This window comes from Muscardinus avellanarius, assembly GCF_963383645.1.
Source record: "Muscardinus avellanarius genome assembly, chromosome: 1".
Lineage (NCBI taxonomy): Eukaryota > Metazoa > Chordata > Mammalia > Rodentia > Gliridae > Muscardinus > Muscardinus avellanarius.
Genome location: NC_137786.1, coordinates 53,825,732 through 53,850,145, shown reverse-complemented (window position 1 = coordinate 53,850,145; position 24,414 = coordinate 53,825,732). Strand labels below are relative to the sequence as shown.

The 24,414-nt window shown below is 35.3% G+C and overlaps 1 protein-coding gene across 2 annotated transcripts in view; it reads right to left on the bottom strand.

The window, feature by feature from the left end:
- The window catches only part of CWC27 (CWC27 spliceosome associated cyclophilin), a gene marked incomplete at both ends in the record, with an annotated part of 231,662 nt that overhangs the window by 161,990 nt on the left and 45,258 nt on the right, over positions 1-24,414 (bottom strand). The window contains one exon of one of the 2 annotated variants that reach the window (XM_080705514.1): positions 24,197-24,404. In XM_080705514.1, the coding sequence (XP_080561640.1) occupies positions 24,197-24,404 (208 nt within the window). The remainder of the gene's footprint in view (positions 1-24,196; positions 24,405-24,414) is intronic. The other variant, XM_080705515.1, reaches the window with a different exon arrangement.

Genomic DNA, 24,414 nt, shown 5'->3' with positions numbered 1-24,414 from the left:
GACATTTATAATATTTTATTACATAAATTATAATCACAATATCAAGTATATTTAAAGGAATAATATGAGAAATGTTCTAAGGAAAGAATCCAAAGACCTGCTTTTCTTAAACTTTACATTTATTTCATTGTGCTTGTTTAAAAGAAAAACATATTAAAATCTCAAAATTCTATTACTACCATTTTCTTAAAGATGAGGTATATTTGCTCCAGAGAAGAATATACTGATTTGGTTTTTCATTTCTATGCACTTTTTCTGGTCTTAAGATGAGAAAACAAAATTGCCACACACATACATACACAAATGTTCTGAAGAAAATTAAATAGGACAAGTCCAAGAAAATTTACCAACTAAAATTTTGTTCTTGGATAATCAAAAGGAAGCTAAGATTTCTAAGCATTATACAAGACAAAACTGAAAGCAAGAGACATAAAACTGACATCCTATGACCTGTGCAACAAGCAGTATCAAAAATGATCACTGATTTATTAATAAAAGTAATGAATTATGTTAGAACTTATTATATGTTCTTTTAGTTTTTCAGGAATGCAATCCTTTAAAGAATAACATTGAGCAAGGAAATTTGCAAGTTGCATAGAATAATTTAAACATGAAAATGCAAGTCTAAGGTGCCATAAAAAATATCAGGGCATTTACAGAACATCCCAAACAACCACAGCAGAACACACATTCCTTTCAAGTGCACATGGAGCATGCACCAAGATATGCCATGTGCTGAGCCAAAGAAACAAAGTCTCAATATAACTGAAATAACTGGAATCATGCAGATTATGTCCTCTGACCACAATGAAATTAATTTAGACATCAGTAACAGAAAAATACCTGGAAAATTCCCAAATATTTAGAAATTAAACAGCACACTTCTACATAACACACAGGTTAAAGAAGAAGCCGCAAAGGAAATTGGAAAATATTTTAACTTAATAAAAATAAAAGCACAATTTATCAGTCCAGTTTCAACCAGAGAAATTTAACAGGTATGTGTGTGTGTGTGTGTGTGTGTGTGTGTGTGTGTGTGTGTGTGTAGAAAGAGAAATAATATATCGAGAGGGGGAGGAGATTTATTCAATTGTGGGTGCTGCCTAAGCAAATCTGAAATCTGTAGAGCAGGCAAGTCATCAGGGCAAGCTGGAACTTTTCAGGCAAGAATGAAGCTGCTATCCAGATGAAATTTTTCAAGGAAGCCCAGCTCTGCTCTTGAGGATTTCAATTAATGGAATCAGGATTTCAGATTATTTGGAATAATCTGCTTTACCCAAAGTCACTGATTATAGACTTTAATCATGTCTATAAAATACTAATACACAAACATCTCAATTAGTATTTGAATAACTACAGTCTGTAGTTTAGCCAAGCTGATAGATAAAATTGACCATCAAAACAACATACCCAAACAGATAGATAGAAAGTGGTATTTAGGGGGAAATAAAGAGTTTAAATGCTTATATTAGAAAAGAAGGTCCAAAAACAGCTATCATGGAAGTTAAAAAGCAAGAATAAAAATAGACTAGAAGAAAAAGGGAAAAGTAAAATAAGTAAAAAGGAAGTTGCAGAGCCACCTGAGTTTAAGGCATACTATTACTGATCATATAACTATCACAATTTTTTTTTTCAAAGAATGAGGATGAAACCCAGAGGCATTCTACCTCTGAGCTGCACCCCCAGCCCTGTTTTTTTTTTTTTTTTTTAATTTTTTATTTTGAAACATGGTCTCACTGAGTTTCAAAGGGCCTCACTAGGTACCTGAGGCTGGCCAAGAACCATGATCCTCCTGATTCAGCCTTTCAAATGCTGGGATTACAAGTTTATACCACCACGCCCATTTCCCATAGAATATAATAATGCACATTTATCAAGAAAAACTATGAATTCTATAGCTCTTTAAAGCAAACATTTATCATCCACATAATTTTTATTTTTTATTTTTATGTGGATCATATTGAAAATAGTATACATTCAGACAGTGCTTGGTGCCTCCCCTTGCTTCCTCTTCCACCCTTCCAAACAATGAGTGTCCAATTTGACCATGCTACATTCATACTTGTACACATATTTGAATACAGCTCCTCCATTAATCAACCTCAGCCTTCTTCCTCTCCTATCCTTCCTAGAATGGAATTATAGCTTTGCTGAGGTTTCCCCTCCATTATCTGGAGTCCCTCTGGTATTCCTAATAGTCCCTAGTTTGGACATATTAGAGAAAACATACGTCCCTTCTCTTTCTGTGCTTGGCTGACCTCACTTAACATAATGTTCTCCAGGTCTTCCCACCTTCTTGCGAATGACATGAATTTGTTCTTCTTTACTGCTGAGATGGAGACCTAGGTTGGTTCCATATTTTGGCTATTATGAATTGTGCTGCTATGAACATGGATATGCATATGCTAATGTAGTTCTCTAATTTCAACCCCTTTGAAAAGTTACTCAGGAATGGTATAGCTGGATCATATGGTGGATCCATTCCCAGTTTTCTAAGGAATCTCTACACTTTTCTCCATAGTGGCTGAACTAGTTTGCACTCCCATCAACAGTGTAAAAGAGTTGCTCTTTTCCCCACACCTTCGCCAGCATTTGTTGTTATTTGGTTTCTTTATCCTTGCCACTCTGAGTAAGGTTAGATGAAATCTCAGCATAGTTTTGATTTGCATCTCCTGGATGGCTAATGATGTTGAACATTTTTTCTATCTATTGGCCATTTGTATCTCTTCTTTTGTGAAGTGTCTATTTAATTCAGTTGCCTATTTCTTGATTGGGTTATTTGTTTTGCTAGTGCAGAGTCTTTTGAGCTTTTTGTATATTCTGGATATTAGCCCTCTATCAGAGTGGTGGCTGGTAAAGATCTTCTCCCATTCTGTAGGCTTTCTCTTTAGGTTCTAGATGGTTTTCTTTGATGAGCAGAAACTTTTGAGTTTGATGCCATCCCACTTGTTAATTCTTGCTTTAATTTCCTGTGTTTGGGAGATCTTGTTGAGAAAGTTAATGCTTGTGCCTATATGTTGCAGTGTTTAGCCTATGCCTTCCTCTAATAACGTCACACTCTCTGGTATAATCTCTAAGTCTTTGATACATCTCGAGTTGATTCCTGTGTATGGTGAGAGGTAAGGATTTAGTTTCATCTTTCTACAAATGGAAAGCCAGTTCTTCCAGCACCATTTGTTGAAAAGACTGTCTTTTCTGCAGTTTGGCCTCTTTATCAAAGATTAGTTGACTATAGGTGTGTGGGTTTGTTTCTGTATCTTCTATTCTGTTCCACCGGTCTATATGCCTGTTGTTGTGCTGCAAAAAGTGATTTACACATTCAGTTCAATTCCTATCAAAATACCAATGACATTCTTGATAGACCTATAAAAATCAATCATAAATTTCATATGAAGAAAGAAAAGACCCAGAATAGCCAAAGCAATTCTCAACAATAAGAACTATGCGGGAGGCATCACAATCCCTGATTTCAAATTATACTACAGAGTAAGAGTAGTTAAAACAGCATGATATTGGCACAATAACAGGCACACAGACCAATGGAACAGAACAGAAGATACAGAAACAAACCCACCCACTTATAATCAATTGATCATTGACAAAAGGGCCAAATTCATATGCTGGAGAAAAGACAGCCTTTTCAACAAATGGTGCTGGGAGAACTGGCTAACCATTTGTAGAAAGATGGATCTAAATGCTTACCTCTCAACATGCACAGGAATCAACTCAAGATGGATCAAAGACTTAGAAATCAGACCAGGGACTGTGACATTATTAGTTGAGGGCAGAGGCTCAACACTCCAACATATAGACACAGGCATTAACTTTCTCAACAAGACCTCCAAAGTGCAGGAAATTAAGAACTAACAAGTGGGATGGCATCAACTCAAAAGTTTCTGCTCATCAAAGGAAAACTTCAAGAAACTAAAGAGAAAGCCTACAGAATGAGAGATCTTTATCAGCTATCACTCTGATAAAGGGCTAATATCTAGAATATATAAACAGCTCAAAAGACTCTACAATAGCAAAACAAATAACCCAATCAAGAAATGGGCAACTGAATTAGACACTTCACAAAAGAAGAAATAGAAATGGACAATAGAAACATAAAAAAATGTTCCACACCATTAGCCATCAGGGAAATGATTCCTTTGCACGATGAGAGGTAAGGATTTGGTTCCATCTTTCTACAAATGAATAGCTATTTCTTCCAGCACCATTTGTTGAAAAAACTATCTTTTTTCCTGTGTGTGTTTGGTTCCTTGGTCAAAGATCAATTGACAATAAGTGTGTTGGATTGTTTCCGTATCTTCTATTCTGTTCCATTGGTCATTATGCCTGTTGTTGTGCCAATACCATGCTGTTTTTACTACTATTACTCTGTAGTATAATTTGAAATCAGGGATTTGATGCCTCCTGCATGGTTATTATTGGTGAGAATTGCTTTGTCTATTCTGGGTATTTTCTTTCTTCATATAAAATTTATGACTGCTATTTCTAGGTCTATGAAAAATGTTGTTGGTATTTTGATAGGAATTGCGTTGAATCTGTAGATCACTTTTGGCAGAATGGCCATTTTGATGATATTTATTCTGCCTATCCATGAGCAAGGGAGATCTTTCCATCTTCCAAGGTCTTCTTCAATTTCTTTCTTTAATGTTTTATAGTTTTCATTGTAGAGGTCTTTTATGTCTTTTGTTACATTTATTCCCAGGCATTTATTGGTTTTGAGGTTATAGTGAATGGAATTATTTTCTTTATTTCTTTCATTGTAGATTCATTGTTGGCATAGAGAAAAGCAACTGATTTCTTTATATTGATTTTGTATCCTGCAACTTTGCTGAATTGGTTAATCAGCTCCAGTAGTCTTTTGGTTCAGTTTTTTGGGTCTTCTAGGTAAAAAATCATGTCATCTGCAAACAAGGATAGTTTTAATTCCTCTCTTCCTATTTGAATTCTTTTGATATCCTCTTGTCTTATTGCTATGGCAAGAACCTTGAGGACTATATTGAAAAGGAGTGGTGATAGTGGACATCCTTGTCTTGTTTCTGATTTTAGAGGAAATTCTTACAGTTTCTTCCAATTCAATATGATGTTGACTTTGGGTTTATTGTATATTGCCTTACTGATATAATCATCCACATATTTATTATGTATACATGATTATAATTTCATTCTCATCTATCCCCAAATGTTCACCATCATATATTTTCTATCAGCATATTTATAATATTTATTTCATATGCTTACATATATATTTATTCATCTTTGCTTCATTATTTATCTGTAATAAAATATATTTTCTTTTTATCATTGACAACGTATGGAATTGAAAATCCACCACTACAATGAAGTCACTTTTAAAAAGTTTGGCCCATCCTAAATATTACTTTTTCTACTCATGAATATATTTAGAATCTGTAACATATTTAAATGTCTAACAACATATACAATTTGTCAATGTGGAAAACTCCCAGTTCCAACCTCTCCCTGCTTACTATATCCCAGATATAAATTTAATTGAGGTTGAAAGGTATATGTACAATTCCTTTATTTTCAAGAAAAGAACACCCAAGGTCAAACAGCTAGGAAAAAAGATGTATAAGATCTAGAACCCCGGTTCCTGAACTCTCTCCCAGAGATCTTTCCATTGCAACTACTATCTCCAAACTTCCTTACATGCTTCTAAAAATGTGCCACACATTGGCCATTGTACTGTAGCTATTGAGCACTCATGTCATCATATCTATTTTTAAATTTACTTTTGAAATTTATGCACATGCTTTTAAAAGTACATATATTAAACCAGACATGGTGGCACAAAACTCTAATCACAGATAATCACTAGTCTGAGGCAAGGGAATCGAAAATTGGAAGCCAGATTGGGCAATCTCTGGGATGTAGCAAGACCATCTCTGGGGATGTAGCTCATTGGTATAGTGCCCCTGAGTTCAAGCTCCAGCACCACAAGGGAAAAGGAAAGGGTTTGAGATAGTGACTTCAACCTTTCTGCCCCTCAAGCATGTGAGGACACAGCAAGGAGGTATCATATTGGGAGAAGGAAGCCAGTCCTCTCCCACACTGAATATCCCGGGGTCCTGGACTTAAACTTGCTAGCTTCCAGACCTGCAGATATAAGTTGAGTTGTCAACAAATTACCCAACCTAAGATATTTTGCTACAGAACTGCAAAGGGACCAGTCGCTGCCTTCGACTTTCTCCTCCTACAGGAAGGATACTTTTGCTAGCTACAGGATTCTTGGAGGACAGGTATAATTTTTCATCCCTTTGAGCATATCAACCCATTGTCCTCTGGGATCTTTATAAACCACAGCTGTCATTACATTGAGTAAAATTTACAATTAAAATATATTTTAAAATAGTGCTAGAGCCGGGCGTGGTGGCGCACGCTTGTAATCCCCGCACTTGGGAGGCAGATACAGGAGGATCGCGCAGGTTCGAAGCCAGCTGTGCGCGCTGGCTTAGGAGACCCTGTTTCCAAATAAAAATGTAAAAATAGGTCTGAGAGTGTAGCCTGGAGGTAGAAGGGCTTCCAGGAACCCCAGTATCACCCCCCCAAAAAAATAGTGCTAGAAATAAATTTGTTTTCATCTTGCTACTATGCAGATTCATTCCTCTCCCTAAGCCACTACCATATGTACTATAATGATTTGGCATGCATTTTCAAGTTATAAAATGTAAAATAAAAACTAAAATAAATTAATAAATAAATTCCAATAATACAGCAATCTAATCAAACTGTCTATTCATATTACTCCTCTCCAAAAATAAAAAAAGTATTTGTATAACTTTGGATCCTTTAAATTCATTTAGTATAGTTGAGAAAGACTGTCCTGTATTTATTTGTATACTTGAACAATTCATAAATGAAGCAAAATGAGTTATATTTGTACCTTATTACTCTGGAGGGTGTCTCATTATCTGGTTCCAATCTATCTTTCCAGCTTATTTCCAATTGCATCCACTCTTCTAGTCACAATAGACTGTTCCTCAAATACAGCCTGTACTTTTCTCAGTTTCCTCTGTTGGAAATTCCCTTCCCCACCCATTTCCTCATATTCAAACTCTACTCCTTCTTCAAGGCCTAGTATTAATGATATCTGCTTGCATACATGCAGACTTCCTGATATATAAAATCAAAAGTAATTTCTTCCTCGTATATAAAACTACTATACTTTGTATTTCTGTTTTGTATAGTGCTCATTACATACCATGGCTATCTATCTGGTGCAGCTGGGAGCTTTTTTTTGTGGGTAAAGGTAGTATCTTTGTTTATATTTGCCACATGGGTATTACAGATGTTTGAAAAACTACTTGTCAAAGACAGAGTACCTAGTAAACAAACTGCTGCCTTAGTTTAGGTTTTCATCATGTCTCTCCCTTTAACCTCTAATCTTGAGATTGTCCTGTTCATTTTCCATACCACTTACGATGATCATCTCTCTAAAATAAAAACCTAATCATGTCATTTTCTAATTTTAAATCCTTACATTGTTTTCTCCTATCCAAAGAACAGAATCCAGTTTCCAAATATACCACAGAAAGCACATCAGACCTGGTCCTAGTTGACTTCTCTAAGGCTTTCTATCAAAACTCCTACAAACATGCATCCATCCCTGTGTACACAAATTCCTGCAGTTATCAGGATATCAGACTTTCTCCTAACCCCTTGTCCCTATTATTTGCAGTCTTTATACACCAGTCTAATATCTCATTCTGTAAATCTTATCTCAGGGGAAGTAGAGTATCATACTTAAGTCAAACATATTTCAGTTTCAATCCCAGATTGCCCATTACTAGAAATGTAATCTTAAGCAAGTGAAACTTTGAAAATAAAATTGGATATAAATTGGAAATCTCTAGCTTCTCCCACTCTTTTGCAATACTATTTGATTCCTATTTTATTATTTTGTAATATTATTTTATTTTAAAGTGAAAGACTTCTACATTTTTGAAAAACACCCAAACTAAAAACCTGCATTAGAATCTAAGTTCTAGGTTCCTTGAAGATAGAAGTAATCAAGTTTCAGATATTAAGTAAATAGGCTTTAAACTCCCCCTCTTTCTATATCTGTATTCACTATATGCTAAAATGTGAAGTAACAGTGCATAAAACATTTAAATACTGTTTTTGCTTATAATAATGGTAAGACATTACCATGTCAGCAAGGACATTAACATATTTTTATGTTTACTTGCTTTATATATCTTTTATGGTATATATATGATATACATATCATATATATGACAGATCATATAGCCATTTTTTTAACACTGGTTTGTTTTCCTTATTGATGCGTTTTTAAAATTCTTTCTAGCTGGGCATGGTGGTGCTTGCCTGTAATCCCAATAATTGGGAAGCTGAGACAAGAGGATCGCAGGTTCAAGGCCAGCCTCAGCTACTTAGTAGTGAGGCTCTCCACAACTTAGTGAGACCCTGTTTTAAAATTAAGAATAAAAAATAGGGCTGGGGATGTAGCTCAGAGGTAGAATGTCCCTGGGTTTAGTTCCAAGTACCAAAAAATTTTAAAAAATCAGTTTAAAATTCTTTGCATATTTTGGATCTAAGTCTTTTTTACCAGATATATGTTTTACTATTATTGCTTTCCCAGTTAGTAGCATGTCTTTACATTACCTTAATTGTATCTTTGTAGAGAAACAAAGTTTTTTGTTTTTTTGTTTTTGTTTTTGTTTTTTTTTTTGGGGGGGTGGTACTGGGGTTCCTGGAAACCCTTCTACCTCCGGGCTACACTCCCAGACCCATTTTTATACTTTTTTATTTGGAAACAGGGTCTCTTAAGCCAGAACAGCTGGAACCGGCAGGATCCTCCTGTCTCTGCCTCCCAAGCCTGGGGATTAAAAGTGTGCACCACCATGCCCGGCCAGTTTTTAAATTTTGACAAAGTCTAATTTACCAATTTTGTCCACAGTTCATGTTTTCATGCCAAATTCAAGGTCATACAGATTCTCTCCTACATTTTCTTCTATACATTTTATAATTATACATTTAGGTCCATGAACCATTTTGAATTAACTTTTTTAAGATATGAAGTAGGTTTTATTTTTTTTTTTTGTATTTATAACCGTAGTTGTTTCAGCACCATTTGTTGACAAAATTATTAGTTTTCAGTAAAATAGTTATATCTTTGTAAAAAAAAAATCTGTCACTATATTTGTTTAGGCCAATATCTGGACTGTATTCTATTCCACTGTTTTACCTCTCTATTCTTAAGCTATCATGTTTTTCCTTCCAGATTTAATAGATATATAATATTCTAAATTTTGGTAAAAAGAATATAGTTAAGTAGCTCCTGTAGATCAAGATATACTATATAAAAGAATTTCCTTTTGATCTAATAACTGGAATGGACATGCAACAAGAATAACAAAAAGTTAACTGCATTTGAGTAATGTGAAGCAGGTAAAGGCTGCTGAAGCCTACAATTCCACACTAAGGCTAGGCAATTGTTCTGGCCAAAAACCAGAAGGTTGTCAACTTTAAAGAGGACAGACGAGGTGCATCCCTTTAGCACAGTCTATTTCCAGTTCAGATTTATATCTTTGTAAAGGTTTTATTTGTTTGCATTTTGTTTTAACCTGTTTAGGTGCCAGGTGTTCATTTATAATCATCTTCAGTAATTACAATGTTTAATAATAGAATGGTAAAGATATATGCAGCATGAACTTTCAAATGTTCTTAAAATATTAAAACATTTGAAAAAACGAACTGTTTTCCTCATATGCAAATATGCCTTTTATGGTTTTTGTTAGACTAAACAGCATTCATCAGTATTTTATAAAAAGTACTCTGAGTTACCAGGAGTTTTTGTATGTAGTAAGAAGTGCTGACTGACCTTATGCTCCATGAATTAAGGTAATTCAAATATCCCCTCATATTCTGACTATAACACCAATACTCAAAGCAGTGGCACTCAACTAGGTTTATGTGGTAATCCCATTCTGGAGGCCCAGGTCCTAAGTACTTAATGTTTTGTTGCAGGATATGCCTAACTACTATAACAGGTGTTCCATCCCTTTCTTCCTACTTACAATTGCTGCATTCACTATCACACTTAGAAACAAAGAGAGTTTGATTAGGAAAATGGACTCCCCTAATTTTGTCTCCTTAGAGTCACCACTGTCTTCTGCAAACATCTGAGCCTGTCACTGAAAAAGACAAAATAATTTATATCCCAACTTGCTTTTTAACTTTAGCTTATTCACCCTTATGCCCACCATACAGGAAAAGATTAAGCAATATGTGTATTTTCATCACTAATTGACTACAGAAACTATGAACAGGACTTTTAAATACCTACTAAAATGTAAGCACATTTTGTTTCAAAATTATTTTCATACTACACAGCCTAAGCTAAAACAATAAAAGGAACAAAATAGTAGAGCATGGTGGCACATGCCTGTAATCCCAGTATGTGGGAGGCCAAACCAGAAGGACTGCAAGCTCAAGACCAGCGTACGAAACTTAGTGAGACCCTATCTAAAAATAAAAAAATAAAAAGGGCTGTGGGTACAGCTTAGTGGTACAGTATTCAAACCCCAGTACCAACAATAAATAAAAAACACATACATGAAATAGAATATAATTTTAAAAACCTCATTGGAATACCAATCCTATTTGGGAATTTAACAATGAACAAAATCCCACATAATTAAGGCTGCTGAATAACTTCACAGTGTCATCCTGACCTTCAATTTCTGCGACACTCTCTAGTATCATCAGGATTAGAAATTCTCACTTTCTATCATACTAAATATACTTTCACAGGTCAAATTCTTACCAAACTCACTAGTCTTTGCCCAAGGCCTAAATATCTATCTGAATGCTTTGAAACCAAGGCAAGGTTTTTTTTAGAGAAGGTTTTCCTTTTAACTCCTTTAAACAAAGTTGATCTTTAACATACTTCAAGTTACTGTCAATATTGTGAACAAATAAGCATGTCCGGAAATTTTCTATTAATTTGTAATGATTAATAAAACAGAAAAATGAAATGCTTATCTAGAAGGAATAAGAAATTGGCAGGAAGTCATTATATAACTTTCAAAGTTAAGAAAACACTCTTTTAATAGAATCAAGAAAATTAAATATACAGCAAAGAGCAAATCTAACTTCCTATCTGTTGAGTACATACATACATACCTTTGATTTAATGATGATCTAGAACAAGTTGAAAATACTTATTATAAAGAAATGATTTAGCAACTTAAGCTCATATGCCCATTAACACCTTCCTTTGACCATAAGAAAAGTACTTTTTAGTAGGAACAGAAATGTATCAATTATCATATAATTTTGAGACTATTTAAACATGATAACTCTAAGGAAGCAGCTAAATCAACACCTTAAATTTTAAAATGAAAAGCAGACTAAGCTAACAACACAAAATTAGGTACTAACAAAAACAGAAAAATGTCTTAAAGGTCTTTATCATTTTTAATGAATAGAAAAAAATAAATCACATACAAAGTTATAATGAAATATAGCAAGCCATTGATACTTCAAAGTAAAAATGAAAGTCTTACTTAAAGTTTAATATTCACAATTTTTTTTTTTTGAGTGGTACTGGGGATGGAACCCTCTACCTCCGGGCTACACTCCCAGACCTAGACCTATTTTATATATTTTATTTGGAAACAGGCTCTCTTAAACCACCGAGGCTGGCTTCGAACCTGCACGATCGTCCTGTCTCCGTCTCCCAAGCACAGGGATTACAAGCCTGCGCCACCACACCCGGCATTTACATACACATTTAAATGGTAAACATTCAAATCAAAATATGTACACACATACATTGAATGAACTAAGACACATGTTATAGCTATATCAAAATAATGACTGAGGAGTGGAGAAATACTGTTAACGTGACAAAACTGGCAAAAAGGAAGGAAATCATTGTATTGAATTCTCCAAGGTTCCTCTTCAATGAAAATCATTACTAAATAGTGTTACAGTATATCTACTATTAAAAAATAACCTTAGGTAAAGGCAAAGATTCAATAAAAGTAGAAAACTCATTTCAAAGATTGATATTGATGAAACAATATAGTGATAGTAATAAAAAGTTATTTAAAAAAAAACAGATTTCTAAATCACATGCCAGACCAAGTAAATGAGATTTTCTTGGGGAGGAGGGCAGTGGATCCTAACATGTGAATCTCATGAAAGTCAAATTTTGGACAATTTTCCCTAGGTCACTGGGATATGAAGGCAGTTTTAAGCATTATAGTCTGAAAAGGTCTCTCTGATTATATATTTGAGCAAGGGACTGAATATAAAGAAGAAATCATTACTAAGAATGCCTTGGAGAAGAGTTTCAAGCTGAAGTAACACAAAGTGCAAAGACCTGAAAGAGAAATGAGTTTGATGTGTATGTGGGGCTATGATAAGAGCAAAAAACATCGGTACAAAGTGAACAGGAAGAGTAGATAGTAGTTTGCCAAAACTGGTGCGAAAGTGAAAGCGTATGAGGACAAGGGGACGGAGTAAAAGGGTTGCATCTGCCAGAAGAACACAGATTCAGATACAGGTGGATAGGTTCAGTAGTGGGAAAAGTAACAAGTTCTCTAACCACCAGTTTCTGGTTTGTTTGTTTGTTTGTTGTTGTTGTTGTTTTGCGGTACTGGGGATGGAACCCAGGGGCATGCTATCTCCAAGCTACACCTCCAGACCTAGTTTTTACTCTTTATTTTGAAACAGGGTCTCAATGAGTTGCAAAGGGCCTCACTAAGTAGTAACTGAGGCTGTCCTAGAACCGCAATCCTCCTCTCTCAGCCTCCCAAATGCTGGGATTACAAACACGGGTTCCCAAGCCCAGATCAGCTTCTGTGTTTTTAAAAATATAACTGATCAACTAAAAGTGAGAAGAGGGGTAGAAATGTTGGGTGTTCCAAATTAACATGATTCACTCCCAGGAAAAACAAACAAAAATCACTAAGAAAACTAAGAGAAATAGTGGAGCAGTCATTAACTTCATTTCCTCCTTGTCCATATTCCTACCTTAGAAGATCTGTCCTGAAAAAGCAGCCTTATTGTAACCATTAAGTTTAGGTTCTGCTGCATGTAACAGAAAACCCAAATATTGTGTCTGAAACAACTTAAAGACTATCCTATCTAGCTAGAAAAATCCAGAGGCAGGCAATTCAACCTGGAATAGTGGTTCCACAAAGACTTTAAGCATTCAGGCTCCTTTTACCTCTTCCTTCTGCCATCCCTAGCTACAGCCAATAAGTCTGTGTGCCAGGTAAGCAGGATGGGATGGAAGAGGACTACACTATTCCTTTCTTCCTTTAAAAAAAGCATGGTAGCCAGGTGTGGTGGCGCACGCTTGTGATCCCTGCACTTGGGAGGCAGAGACAGGAGGATCGCCCAGGTTCGAAACCAGCCGCACTGGCTTAAGAGACCCTGTTTCCAAATAAATATAAAATATAGGTCTGGGCGTGTAGCCCGGAAGTAGAGGGTTCCATCCCCAGTACCACAAAAAAAAAAAAAGGGTAATCTAACATACTTTTCTCCTACTACATTAGCCACAATTTAGTCATATTGCTATACATATGCAAAGGAGGCTGGCGAGTATCTTTTAGCTAGGTTAGAGTTAGGTTACGGGTTCTGCCAAACAATGGAGTTTTTATCACTTGGAAGGGAAAGCATGATGGAGGAATTAGGTGTCCTTGCCACATCTACAAACCTCCAGGCTTCCCAACTTCTTCTCCACTAACTGGGTGGATACTGGACATAAGCCAGGCCAATAAGATTCTCTGTGTGTTCATATTTGAGACACAGAAAAGCAAGTTTTTTTTTTTCTAAAGAGCTGAATTACAAGAGGGAGAAACTAGAGTCCTATGAGGAAGGGGAGCACTGTAAAAGATCATAGAACAAAAGAACAGATAATCTGAGGTTGCAGAAGAGAAAATATAACTTCCTGACAACTCATACTCATGAGGACTATATAAGTGTTTTTAATCTGGATTTCATGCCATTTCCCTATTCCTTTATATAGAAACTCTGTTATGTGGGCTAATTTGAATGTCTGTCTTTCTTCCTTCCTTTCTTCCTTCCTTCCTTTTTTGTAGTATGGGCAATGGAACCCAGGGGCCTTGTACCTCCGAGCTACAGCCCCAGCCCTATTTTTTAATCTTTTAATTTTGAAACAGGGTCTCACTGAGTTGCGAAGGGCCTCGATAAGTGGCTGAGGCTGTCTGAGAGCTGCGGATCCTCAGGTCTCAGCCTTCAGAATGCTGGGATTACAAGCAAGTACCACCACACCCTGCTAATCTGAATGTGATTCTATTCTCTACAATCAACATATCCTTAATGTGTCTAACAAGAAAGTTAGGACTTGGCAATGTACTTATGAAGTATTTTTGCAGCATCTGTTAAGCTTTTGGAAGATGTCAGTTGTTTTCTTCTCCATCCCTTGTATAAAGACTAATAAAACAGAATTTTCTTTAGAACTTTTGAAAGAAACTAGAATTTTGAACTTATTTTTTTTTTTTTTTTTTTGCAGTACTGGGGATAGAACCCATGGGCATTTTACCTCTGAGCTACACCCCCAGCCCTATCTTTTTATTGCTTATTTTGAAACAAAGTCTCACTAAGTTGCAGAAGGCCTAACTAGGTAGCTGAGATTGTCTACGAAACTTGATCCTCCTATCTCAGCCTTCCAAATGATGGGATTACAAGCATGTACCACTATGCCCAGCAGAATTTTGAACTTTTCAAAGTCTAAAATAACTAGGAATTGATATACTTCTTTTTAAAATGTGGGTAATGACATCACATAATCTTGATTATTTCTCCTTATCCCAGATGAGAATAAGAAAGATGTCAGGATAATTAAATTTTATTATATAGCAACTATAGCGATCCTTGGGTAAAGCACAGAGATCACAGTAGATTGCATTACTATCAGGCATTCACTGCTACTCCTTATGAAAGGTTTAAATTGGTATCAGGCATATCCATGCCAATTAAGTGATAAAGTGATGTACACAACTTCTAAGTAGAAACCTTAAGAGCAAGCATATAATTCCATTACCACACATTCCCCTCTTCCATGAGTAGCACATCTCAGAAAGGAGCTACTCCTTCCATCCTAGGCCTTGGAATGAAGACGATGTGGAGCAGATGCACAGCTACACACCAGGATATAGCCAGAGCAAAACAAAACAAAACAAAAAACAGTGGAACAGTTGCTTTAAGCCACTGAGATTTGATTTTTTTTTATTTTGTTACAATAACATAATGACCTAAGTTAATTAAGGAAGAAATTGACTCAAACAATTCAGGATGTATGTTTTTGTGTGTGGGGGGGGATATTGAGGTTTTTCAGGAAAGACAAAAATCTTAAAGTATCTAAGAAGAGCAATAGGAACATCCAGTGTTTCTGCCTCAGTACTATTACCATTGCTTAGTCATTCATCCAAGCCAAAAACCTACAAGTCATTCAGAATGTCTTTTCTTTCAGGTTAACAAATACTGATAATTCTACCTCTTCAATATCTCTCAAATCCATCCCCAAAGATACTACCTTGGTTAGATCCATATTCCTTAGACTAAGGTGATAATATGCTAATTTGGCTTGAGATGTCAGCTTGCTTCTTCTAATACATCCCTTGTGCTCACACAGAGTACTATATCCAAAATGATGTCACACCTTTGCTAGAAATGCTCCAAGTCAATCTCTTTTAGCTGAACACACATAACTTGGTCCTAAACAACCCCTCTAGGTTTTGTAGAGGTGTTAGACCATTATAGGCTCCTGTACTGCTTTCTAGCCATGAGACATAAAGCAAGGCCCTTCACCTCTAAAGTTCATTTTTGTTGTTCTTCTTCTTCTTTTATTTGTAAAATGAGGCTCATAATACAAACTCATGTAGCTTTGTTGTGAGTTTAAAATTAGAGAAAAAAAATTAAAAAAGAATCTGGCAATGTGCCTAGCCAGCCCCATTGTAGAAGAACAATAAATATTGTAGAATAACAGAACAACTCCCTGGCCAGAGCGCCTAGGAACACTTCATAGCCCTTATTTATTTATACACTGTCTCCCTTTACCAGACACTAAGCAACTTGAAAAGAGACTAAGACTTTAATCTGTATATCTTGGGGCCTACCTACCATAGTGCCTGGCACGAAAGACAGACTCAATGAATGTGCAAAATCCAAGTCACCATATGAAGGATGGCAAAATCTCTGAACTGCTGGAGGGAAAGGGGAAAGACAGAAGAACCAGAGACAGCACAAATAAGAGTACTGGCCATACATTTCCCTTAATTTCATGGACAAAACAAAGAATTTTGCATCTTGGGTGGCCCTAAACTATACTTGCCTATTTACTTTACAGGTGAATTCATATGTAGGGCCCAGGAAGATAAGTGTACAACCAGAATATCAACATGCTTTAATGTGACTACATTTGTTGCAGTGTAGAGAATGCTTCGTCAAATGCTTAATAACTTAAAGAATAGTTTTCTGCACATACTCTCAATAATGTTTCAAGTGTACAATTCTATTCCCTATAAACAACTGATGCTGCAGGATCAATAGATTGTAACTCTGGAGGGTAATATAAATCAATACATTCTAAAGAGACACAAATACTTGTTGTCCGTTTTGACAGGGGAATCTTCTCCCACATGTGCAGTTCACTGCTTCCTGTCTGTCATACAAAATCTAATTGTAAAAACAGTAGGGTTGTCGTATTTCTAAAGTATATATAAAAGTTCAAGAATTTTTTGGTTTTATTTTGAAGGTGATTCCCTGGATATGGATTAACTGGTTCTCAAAGAACTGACTCGGCATTTTAAAAGTGGTATTTTATTTCAAATAGCCCAAGAAACAGTTTTGTTGAGAATATCCAAAAATTCATGCTATAAAGATCCAAATAAAAGAAAAAAGGAATCTTGCCAGAAATACCAAACTATGGTATGTTTTATATTATAACTGATACTATTCCAAAAATTTAATCACAACAGGTAAAGACAATAAAAAGAACCATCTAGTCTACAATGGGAGATATGCAAAATTAAAGACTTGAACTTCATACTAAGATGTTATTCCTTTTAAATAGTGTTTCTAAAAAATGATTTATCTTACCAGCATTAGAGGGGTACATATAAAATTACTGATATCTGACTGTTTTGACTTGCCAAATTGTAATTTTATCTTCAGCTCTTTATTAATCTGGTATTTTGATTTTTTCTAAAATATAAATTGCTTCCTTTACATCCATAATACTTTGCATGTGTATCTAATAGAACATTTATCATACTAAATTGTAATTTATTGTTTATAATTCTTACTCTTACACTACAGTCTCAGTATATTTTGGCTGCTATAACAGAGTATCTGAGACTGAATAATTTATAATTAACAGATATTTATAGTCCTAGAGAATGGGCAGTCCAAGGTTGGGGAGCCATAACTAATGAGGGCCTTCCTGCTGTATCATCCTGTGGTAGAAAGCTGAAGGGCAAGAGAGCACACATATATGCATGAACACATGAGAAAAAAGATGGAGAGGGGCCAAACTCTTCATTTTATCAGAAACTCACTCCCAACATAACTAAACCATTTCCACAATAATCACATTAACCTATTCAAGAAGGTAAGGGACTCATGACCCTGGACCTCTTAAAGATGCCACCTCTCACCACTGTTGCTTTAAGAACTGAGTTTCCAATAGGTGAACTTTGGGAAATACATTCAAACAAGAGTAACTATATTATTAACATTTGCAGAAAGAAAACATTTTCCCTGTATTTTCATTTTCGGAAGCAGCACATAGTAGTTCTTGCAAAGTGGTTGGCAAATAAGAGTAACATATTTGAAAATAGAATGATTGGTTAGGAGAAAAGATATTTTAAAAATCAAATTCTAGTAAAAGCATACAAACTTCATTAAAACCAAAGTTTAGTGTATGTTTTTTAATCCAAACAGCTCTTGAAAATACAATAATCGGACCACTACTAATATGCCAAAGAAATAATAATTGCAAATTTTCCTTATTCACAGACGATAATACATTTCTATTTCTCTTACTCTTTTTTTAATCTTTACTTCAGTCTAGCCCTTGGGGAAGAAAATGAAAGAACAAAGAAATGCTTTACCTGGTTTATTTCATGCCTTGCTTATAAATGTTCTGATGAGAAAAAGATGAGGTTATCCTAGAAATGATGGTATAAGTTGCTTTGTTGGAATGTCTGGATTTTAGTCTTTATTACTATGCTATCTTTAAAATTTATACTTTCATCTTAAAATCTGGACTACCTTTTAAATTTTTAAATGTAAATATTAAATTACCTTCTTGAATAACAAACATACCATGTTTGTGTACTAAGACAAATCTGCACTTTCTAAAACTGACCATAAAGTAGAGCAACCAGAAAGTATGAGACTCAAAAATTCTCCAAGTCTGAAAAAAAAGGGTATTAATATTTTTTAACTATCTAGAAATCCTGGGGAGAAAATAATTCAAAGTTTCATAAGAAATTCTAGCTACCTATTTCAAATCCAACAATGGAAGATGAGAAAAACTAAAATTAGTAACAGCTCATATAAGTGTTCATCTAGGCCACAGGAGGTACAAGTACATTATTCATGATTATTATTATTATTTACTGTATTTTCCCTAAGTCCATAATTTAAAATTTAGTCAATTTCTAAGATATTCATCTATAATATTTATATTTTAATTCTGGGTGATATCCTTATAATAAGCTAGTTAATTTTCAGTCAACCCAGCACACCTCATGAGTAAAATACAAATTTAACCTAACTTTACCAAATAGAGTTGCTTCAAGAAAAGAGAAGTGTCACAGTAAACTAAACATGCCAAGTAAAAAGAAAACAATTGACGAAATGAATCTGCTCAAACACCAAGATTTATACTACTCTAGTTAACCATAGAAGATTGCTATCAAATCCATAATGATTTATTTGAGAATATTTGTTAATATTTTATTGATTCATATTTCAGTTTGATAAATTTAACTAGAATAAAATAATAGAATAATCACAATAAAATTACACATGATACAAACTATACAATAAAAGGTAGGATTTTTATAATGACTGTAATCATCACAACAAACCATTGATTTTTGACTAGCTGGTCTGCTTGTTATAGCTGACTTTACTATTTAGTCATTTATTATGAATCAGTACACAAAAACTAAAAACAAGCAGGACAGAAAACTCAATTTGGTCAAATGATTAATTTGTAGCTGCTGAGCTCCACCTACAGGCAAAAGGGATTTTTACAATAAACCTGAATATAGGACTTAAAGTTACAACTATCCCCAAACTTCTAACAATCTGTGGCTGGACATTAGAATAAACTGAGGTGTTCTTAAATTTTTCTTATGACTATAAATAAAAAACATTGATCAAGGGTAGAACCGGTTCTTAGGTGACTCATATATAAGGTTAACTCAAGGTTAGACACTGATTTAATTCTTTACCAGCACACATCTTGTAAAAACATTAGGAATACTCAAATCTCATGTTTTCTTTCATCTAAAATTACTTGATTCTGACTTTTTTTAAATCTTTTTCAAGATTCAAACCAAGTTCAGTTGATATAAATGTCTTATCTCTGTTTTACTAAAAAAGGATGTGAGGTGACCCTATGGAAATATCCTAAACTCTGCATTAGTCTACACCTCAGAATGATCAAGGAAGTATCCATTAGTATCCACTGGGGAGCAAGATTCTTATCCCTGCATGCACATCAGAAAATCTGGAGAGCTTTTATAAACTGCTATTGCCATGAATTAATGTATGCTCATAGAAGTTAGAAAAGTGTTTACTATTATATTAGGAGGTGATCACAATGGGGGAAGAAGAGGATTTCTGAGTAATTGGTATATGAGGGTATCAAGTTTGTAAAAATTTAGCCAAGCTGTGTACTTTTGATATGTGCACAATAAAATATAGTTTAAATAGATATATATATTGTGTGTATATATATATATATATTATACTTAAAGTAAAAGTTAAAATTTAAAAAAAGAAATGAATGTGCCCAAACTCAGGCTCAGACCAAATGATTCAGAATCTGAGTGTGGAGACTGGACATTATTATTTTTTAACATATCCCCAGTGGATCTCATGTGAAACTGGCAGTGAAATCCACCCCTATAATGAAACACGGTGTATTCATTCACTTATTGATCCGCTCATTCTAGAAACTCTTTTTGGCTGATCACCATAAGCTCACTATATGAGGCTCTGAAGATGTAAAGATAAATAAGACATGCCTAAAGGAGCTTAGTTCAGGCAAAGAACAGGCAAACCAATAAAACCATAGAAATGCAAGCAGTTGAAGGATTCAGAGGAGAAAGCAACTTATGAAAAAGATATTTATTCAGTTTTTATTCATTTATTTATAGAAATATTCTGATACCTATGTTTGCCCATGACTATACAAACATAAATAGATACAAGCACTGCCTTAAAGGAAGTATAAGGATACACAAAAAAGAAAATAAAAGTCTAACCTAATGTCATACTATCACAACAGTATGTCCTGAGGAGTTAGAGAATGTAGTGCCAAATTGCTGAAAGTGGAGTTAAGAGGATATAAAATCAAACTAGTCAAGGTGCAGTGGGACAAAAATAAGTATTCTAGACTAGTAGTATGGCATACACCCATAATCTCAGCTATTCAGGAGGCTGAGACAGGAGGTTCACAAGTTCAAGGCCAGCCTCAACAATTCAGTAAAACCTCCTCTTAAAATTAAAATAAATAAGAGCCTGGCGTGGTGGTGCACGCTTGTAATCCCAGCATTTGGGAGGCTGAGACCTGAGGATCACAGTTCACGGACAGCCTCAGCTACTTAGTGAGGCCCCCCACAACTCAGTGAGACCTTGTTTCAAAATAAAGAATAAAAAATTGGGTAGGAGATGTAGCTTGAAGGTCAAATGCCTCTGGGTTCCATCCCCAGAACCCGCCAAAAAAAAAAAAATTAAAATTAAAAATATAAAAAGAGCCAGGCATGGTGACTCATGCTTGTAATCCCAACATTCAGGAGGCTGAGACCAGAGGATCAAGGTTCACGGACAGCCTCAGCTACTTAGTGAGGCCCTCTGCAACTTAGTGAGACCCAGTTTCAAAATAAAGAGTAAAAAATAGGGCAGGGGGTATAGCTCAGAGGTCAAATGCCCCTGGGTTCCATCCCCAGACCTGCAAAAAAATAAAAATAAAAATAAAAATAAAAATAAAAATAAAAATAAAAATAATAAGGGCTGAAGGTATAGTTTGGAGTTACAATGCCCTGGGTTCAATCCCCAGTATCACACACACACAAATGAATTGAACTAAAAGAGCCAGTGAAAGCGGTATGGTGGCACACATTTGAAACTCCAGTATTTGTGAGGCTGAGAAAGGAGGATCTGGGTTCTCAGACAGCCTCAGCTACTTAAGTGAGGCCCTCTGCCATTTAGTGAGACCTTGTTTCAAAATAAAGAATAAAAAATCGGGCTGGGGGTATAGCTCGGAGGTAGAATGCCCCTGAGTTCAATCCCCAGCACCAAAAAAAAAAAAAAAAAAAGGCCACTGATATAGCTCTGGTAAAAGGTATCTGTGTGCATTCCTCAGTACCAACAAAAAAATTAATATCTCATAAAATTTCTTTTCAAACATTAATGTACTATTTATACAAATTACCTGGGGATCCTGTTAAAATGCAGATTCTGACTCAAAATGTGTGGAGTGGGGCCCGAGACAAATAAATTCCCAGATTATACTAATAATCCTGAACTACAGATCAGGATTTTAATGGAAAGGCTCTTGAGGAGGATGAGTTTCAAGAAAGAAAAGACAAAATTTCCCTAATTTAAACATGAGAACAAGAAAAACAAAAATTGGAAAGTAGCCATCAGATTGGTCAATTAGATGACCTTAGTGAGAGTAGTTTCAGTGAATGGAGGGAAAGCCACATGAAGTGTGCTCAGAAATAAATGGAAAGGAAGAATGTGACGTCAGGGGAAAAAAATGGGATGGTTTTCTTTGCTTTTACTCTTGAATGTTGGAAGAAGCTTAAGCCTATCCACAAGCTGAGGGTAAGATCCACTGAAGATAAAAAACTGAAGACAAAGCAGAGAATAGTAATTGTGAATAGGTGGAGGAATTTGTCTCCCTTAAAGCAAAATACAGAGGTACAGATTGGTCCAAAAAGGTAAGAGAAAAAAGGGCAAGGAGAAAGATTTGGAGAAATTTCCTTTTGTTGTATAAAACAGGCAGCCTAGGTGATGTGCTGAGAATTAGATGGAGGTTTAAAGTAACATTGTGAGCCATGAGAAATACAGACAACGCATTGGCTGCACTGTTGAGGCTGGAAACAATCTTCCTACTTGTGGATGGCTGAGTGATTCTGCGAGCAAGCAGGGGTTGTGACTAGGCATTGAGAAGGGGGCCAGGTAAGAAAAGAAGCAGAGTTGAAGAAGGGAGGAGGCAAGGAACTAGAAATCCTAGAAAAGTCAGAGTAAGTATAAGGATACCTATTGAAAAAGATGGAGGGTAGGAAGACTTTTGGACTTTTCCTCCTAAATCCCTAAGTACTTTTCAAAAGCACAGATAGAGATGTTATTGAGATCCTATTACTTGGGAAAAATTCTACTGTATGTAAATTTGTTGTAAATTACATTGCTAAATACCATTCCCTGGGTTAAATACTAAAAGTATTTGATAAGCCTGCTTGTAGATCCAATATCCAAAGTGACAAACAACTGCAAAAGAGTTCAGATGTTTTCTTAACAATAAAGCCATCTTCAGTAAATCTTCAGTAAAATTATACTTTGAAGGGCCTGCCTAAACAGCTGGTAGGCTACTCTACCTTCTGATCCCATTACTCAAGTTGGAAAATGACCAAAGGATAATTGAGTAAGTATTCCAAGTAAATTCAGATGAAAAAATTTATATATCAAGAACACTGAATTCGAAATAAATGATTTCACACTGACATGCTATCTAGCTATACCTATTATAACTTAAAACTCAAACTAAGCATTGAATTTCCTTTAGATATAAATTTCCTTTTCCTCATAATTTAAAATTCTTACTAGATTCTTAGTTTTTGCTGTAGTTTTTTGTCTTCTGCGGAACTGAAGATGGAACTCAGGGGCATTGTACCTCCAAGCTATATCCCCAACTCTAGTTTTTAGTCTTTTTATTTTTTGAAACAGAGTCTCACTGAGTTGCAAAGGGCTTCTCTAAGTAGCTAAGGCTGTCTATGACCCGTGATCCTCTGGTCTCTACCTCCTGAATACTAGGATTACAAGCGTGCACCACCACATCTAGCTGCTGTTGTTTTTCTAACCATAAATTAACTCTAGCCAGGCATGGTGGCACACACCTGTAATCCCTGAGCTTGGGAGGCGGAGACACGAGGATCGCACAGGTTCGAAGCCAGCTGCACTAGCTTAAGAGACCCTGTTTCCAAATAAAAATAATATAAAATAGGTCTGGGAGTGTAGCCCAGAAGTAGAAGGGCTTCCAGAAACCCCAGTACCACACACACACACACACACACACACACACACACACACACACATGTATTCTGTAAAGCTGTAATAATAGAAATTTTTCAGTTGAATTTAACTTCAGGATAAAACATTGAGTCACAAAAATCAACAAACTTTTACCACCAGACAGTGAACATTTCATCATTTATTGAAATTTCTTTTATGATACCACTGAGATTAGGAAAAGTATGTGGTATTTGACAAATCAAACTTGAAAAGACATTTAAGAATATTTTTAGGCTCACACACTATTTTTTACCAGTTTTGACAAATTTTAGTCACCTAAATTATCTGAGGATGGTATTATTTCAACTGTTCTTACTGGTATTAAACAAATACAGCATTCCACATCTAGTTAATATATTGCTTACCCTATACATAAATGGATATGATGCTTTTCCAAAAACAGATCAGAGAGAAATGAGGTAGACTTTAAATCACAGGACCACTGCTGTACATACTTCCTTTAGGCCTGGTCTGTTTTCTTTGAGGCAAACAAATGGGCCAATTTATACAACTATTATATTTATTGAACATTATAAAAATAGTAATTTTTTAAAAATTACTTGAGTGCTCAATCTTAGTTTAAGTGAAGTATAAAGAAACTCAGACATCCAGAGCAGAACAGTTGACTCACCTGCGGCTTGCTGATTTCTTCTCTACTTCTCTCTCTCCTGCTGATTTCACATTTGCACTTGTGTCCTTCTTTAACTTTTTTGCAATTCTTTCTCTTGTCAGGTTTTTTTCATCACCATCTATATATTCATCATGCTCTGCACTTTCATCCTCTTCATCCTGTAGAAATTGAAATGCATACTTGTCAGGCACTCGATTTCCCCTTTTGACTCAGAGATC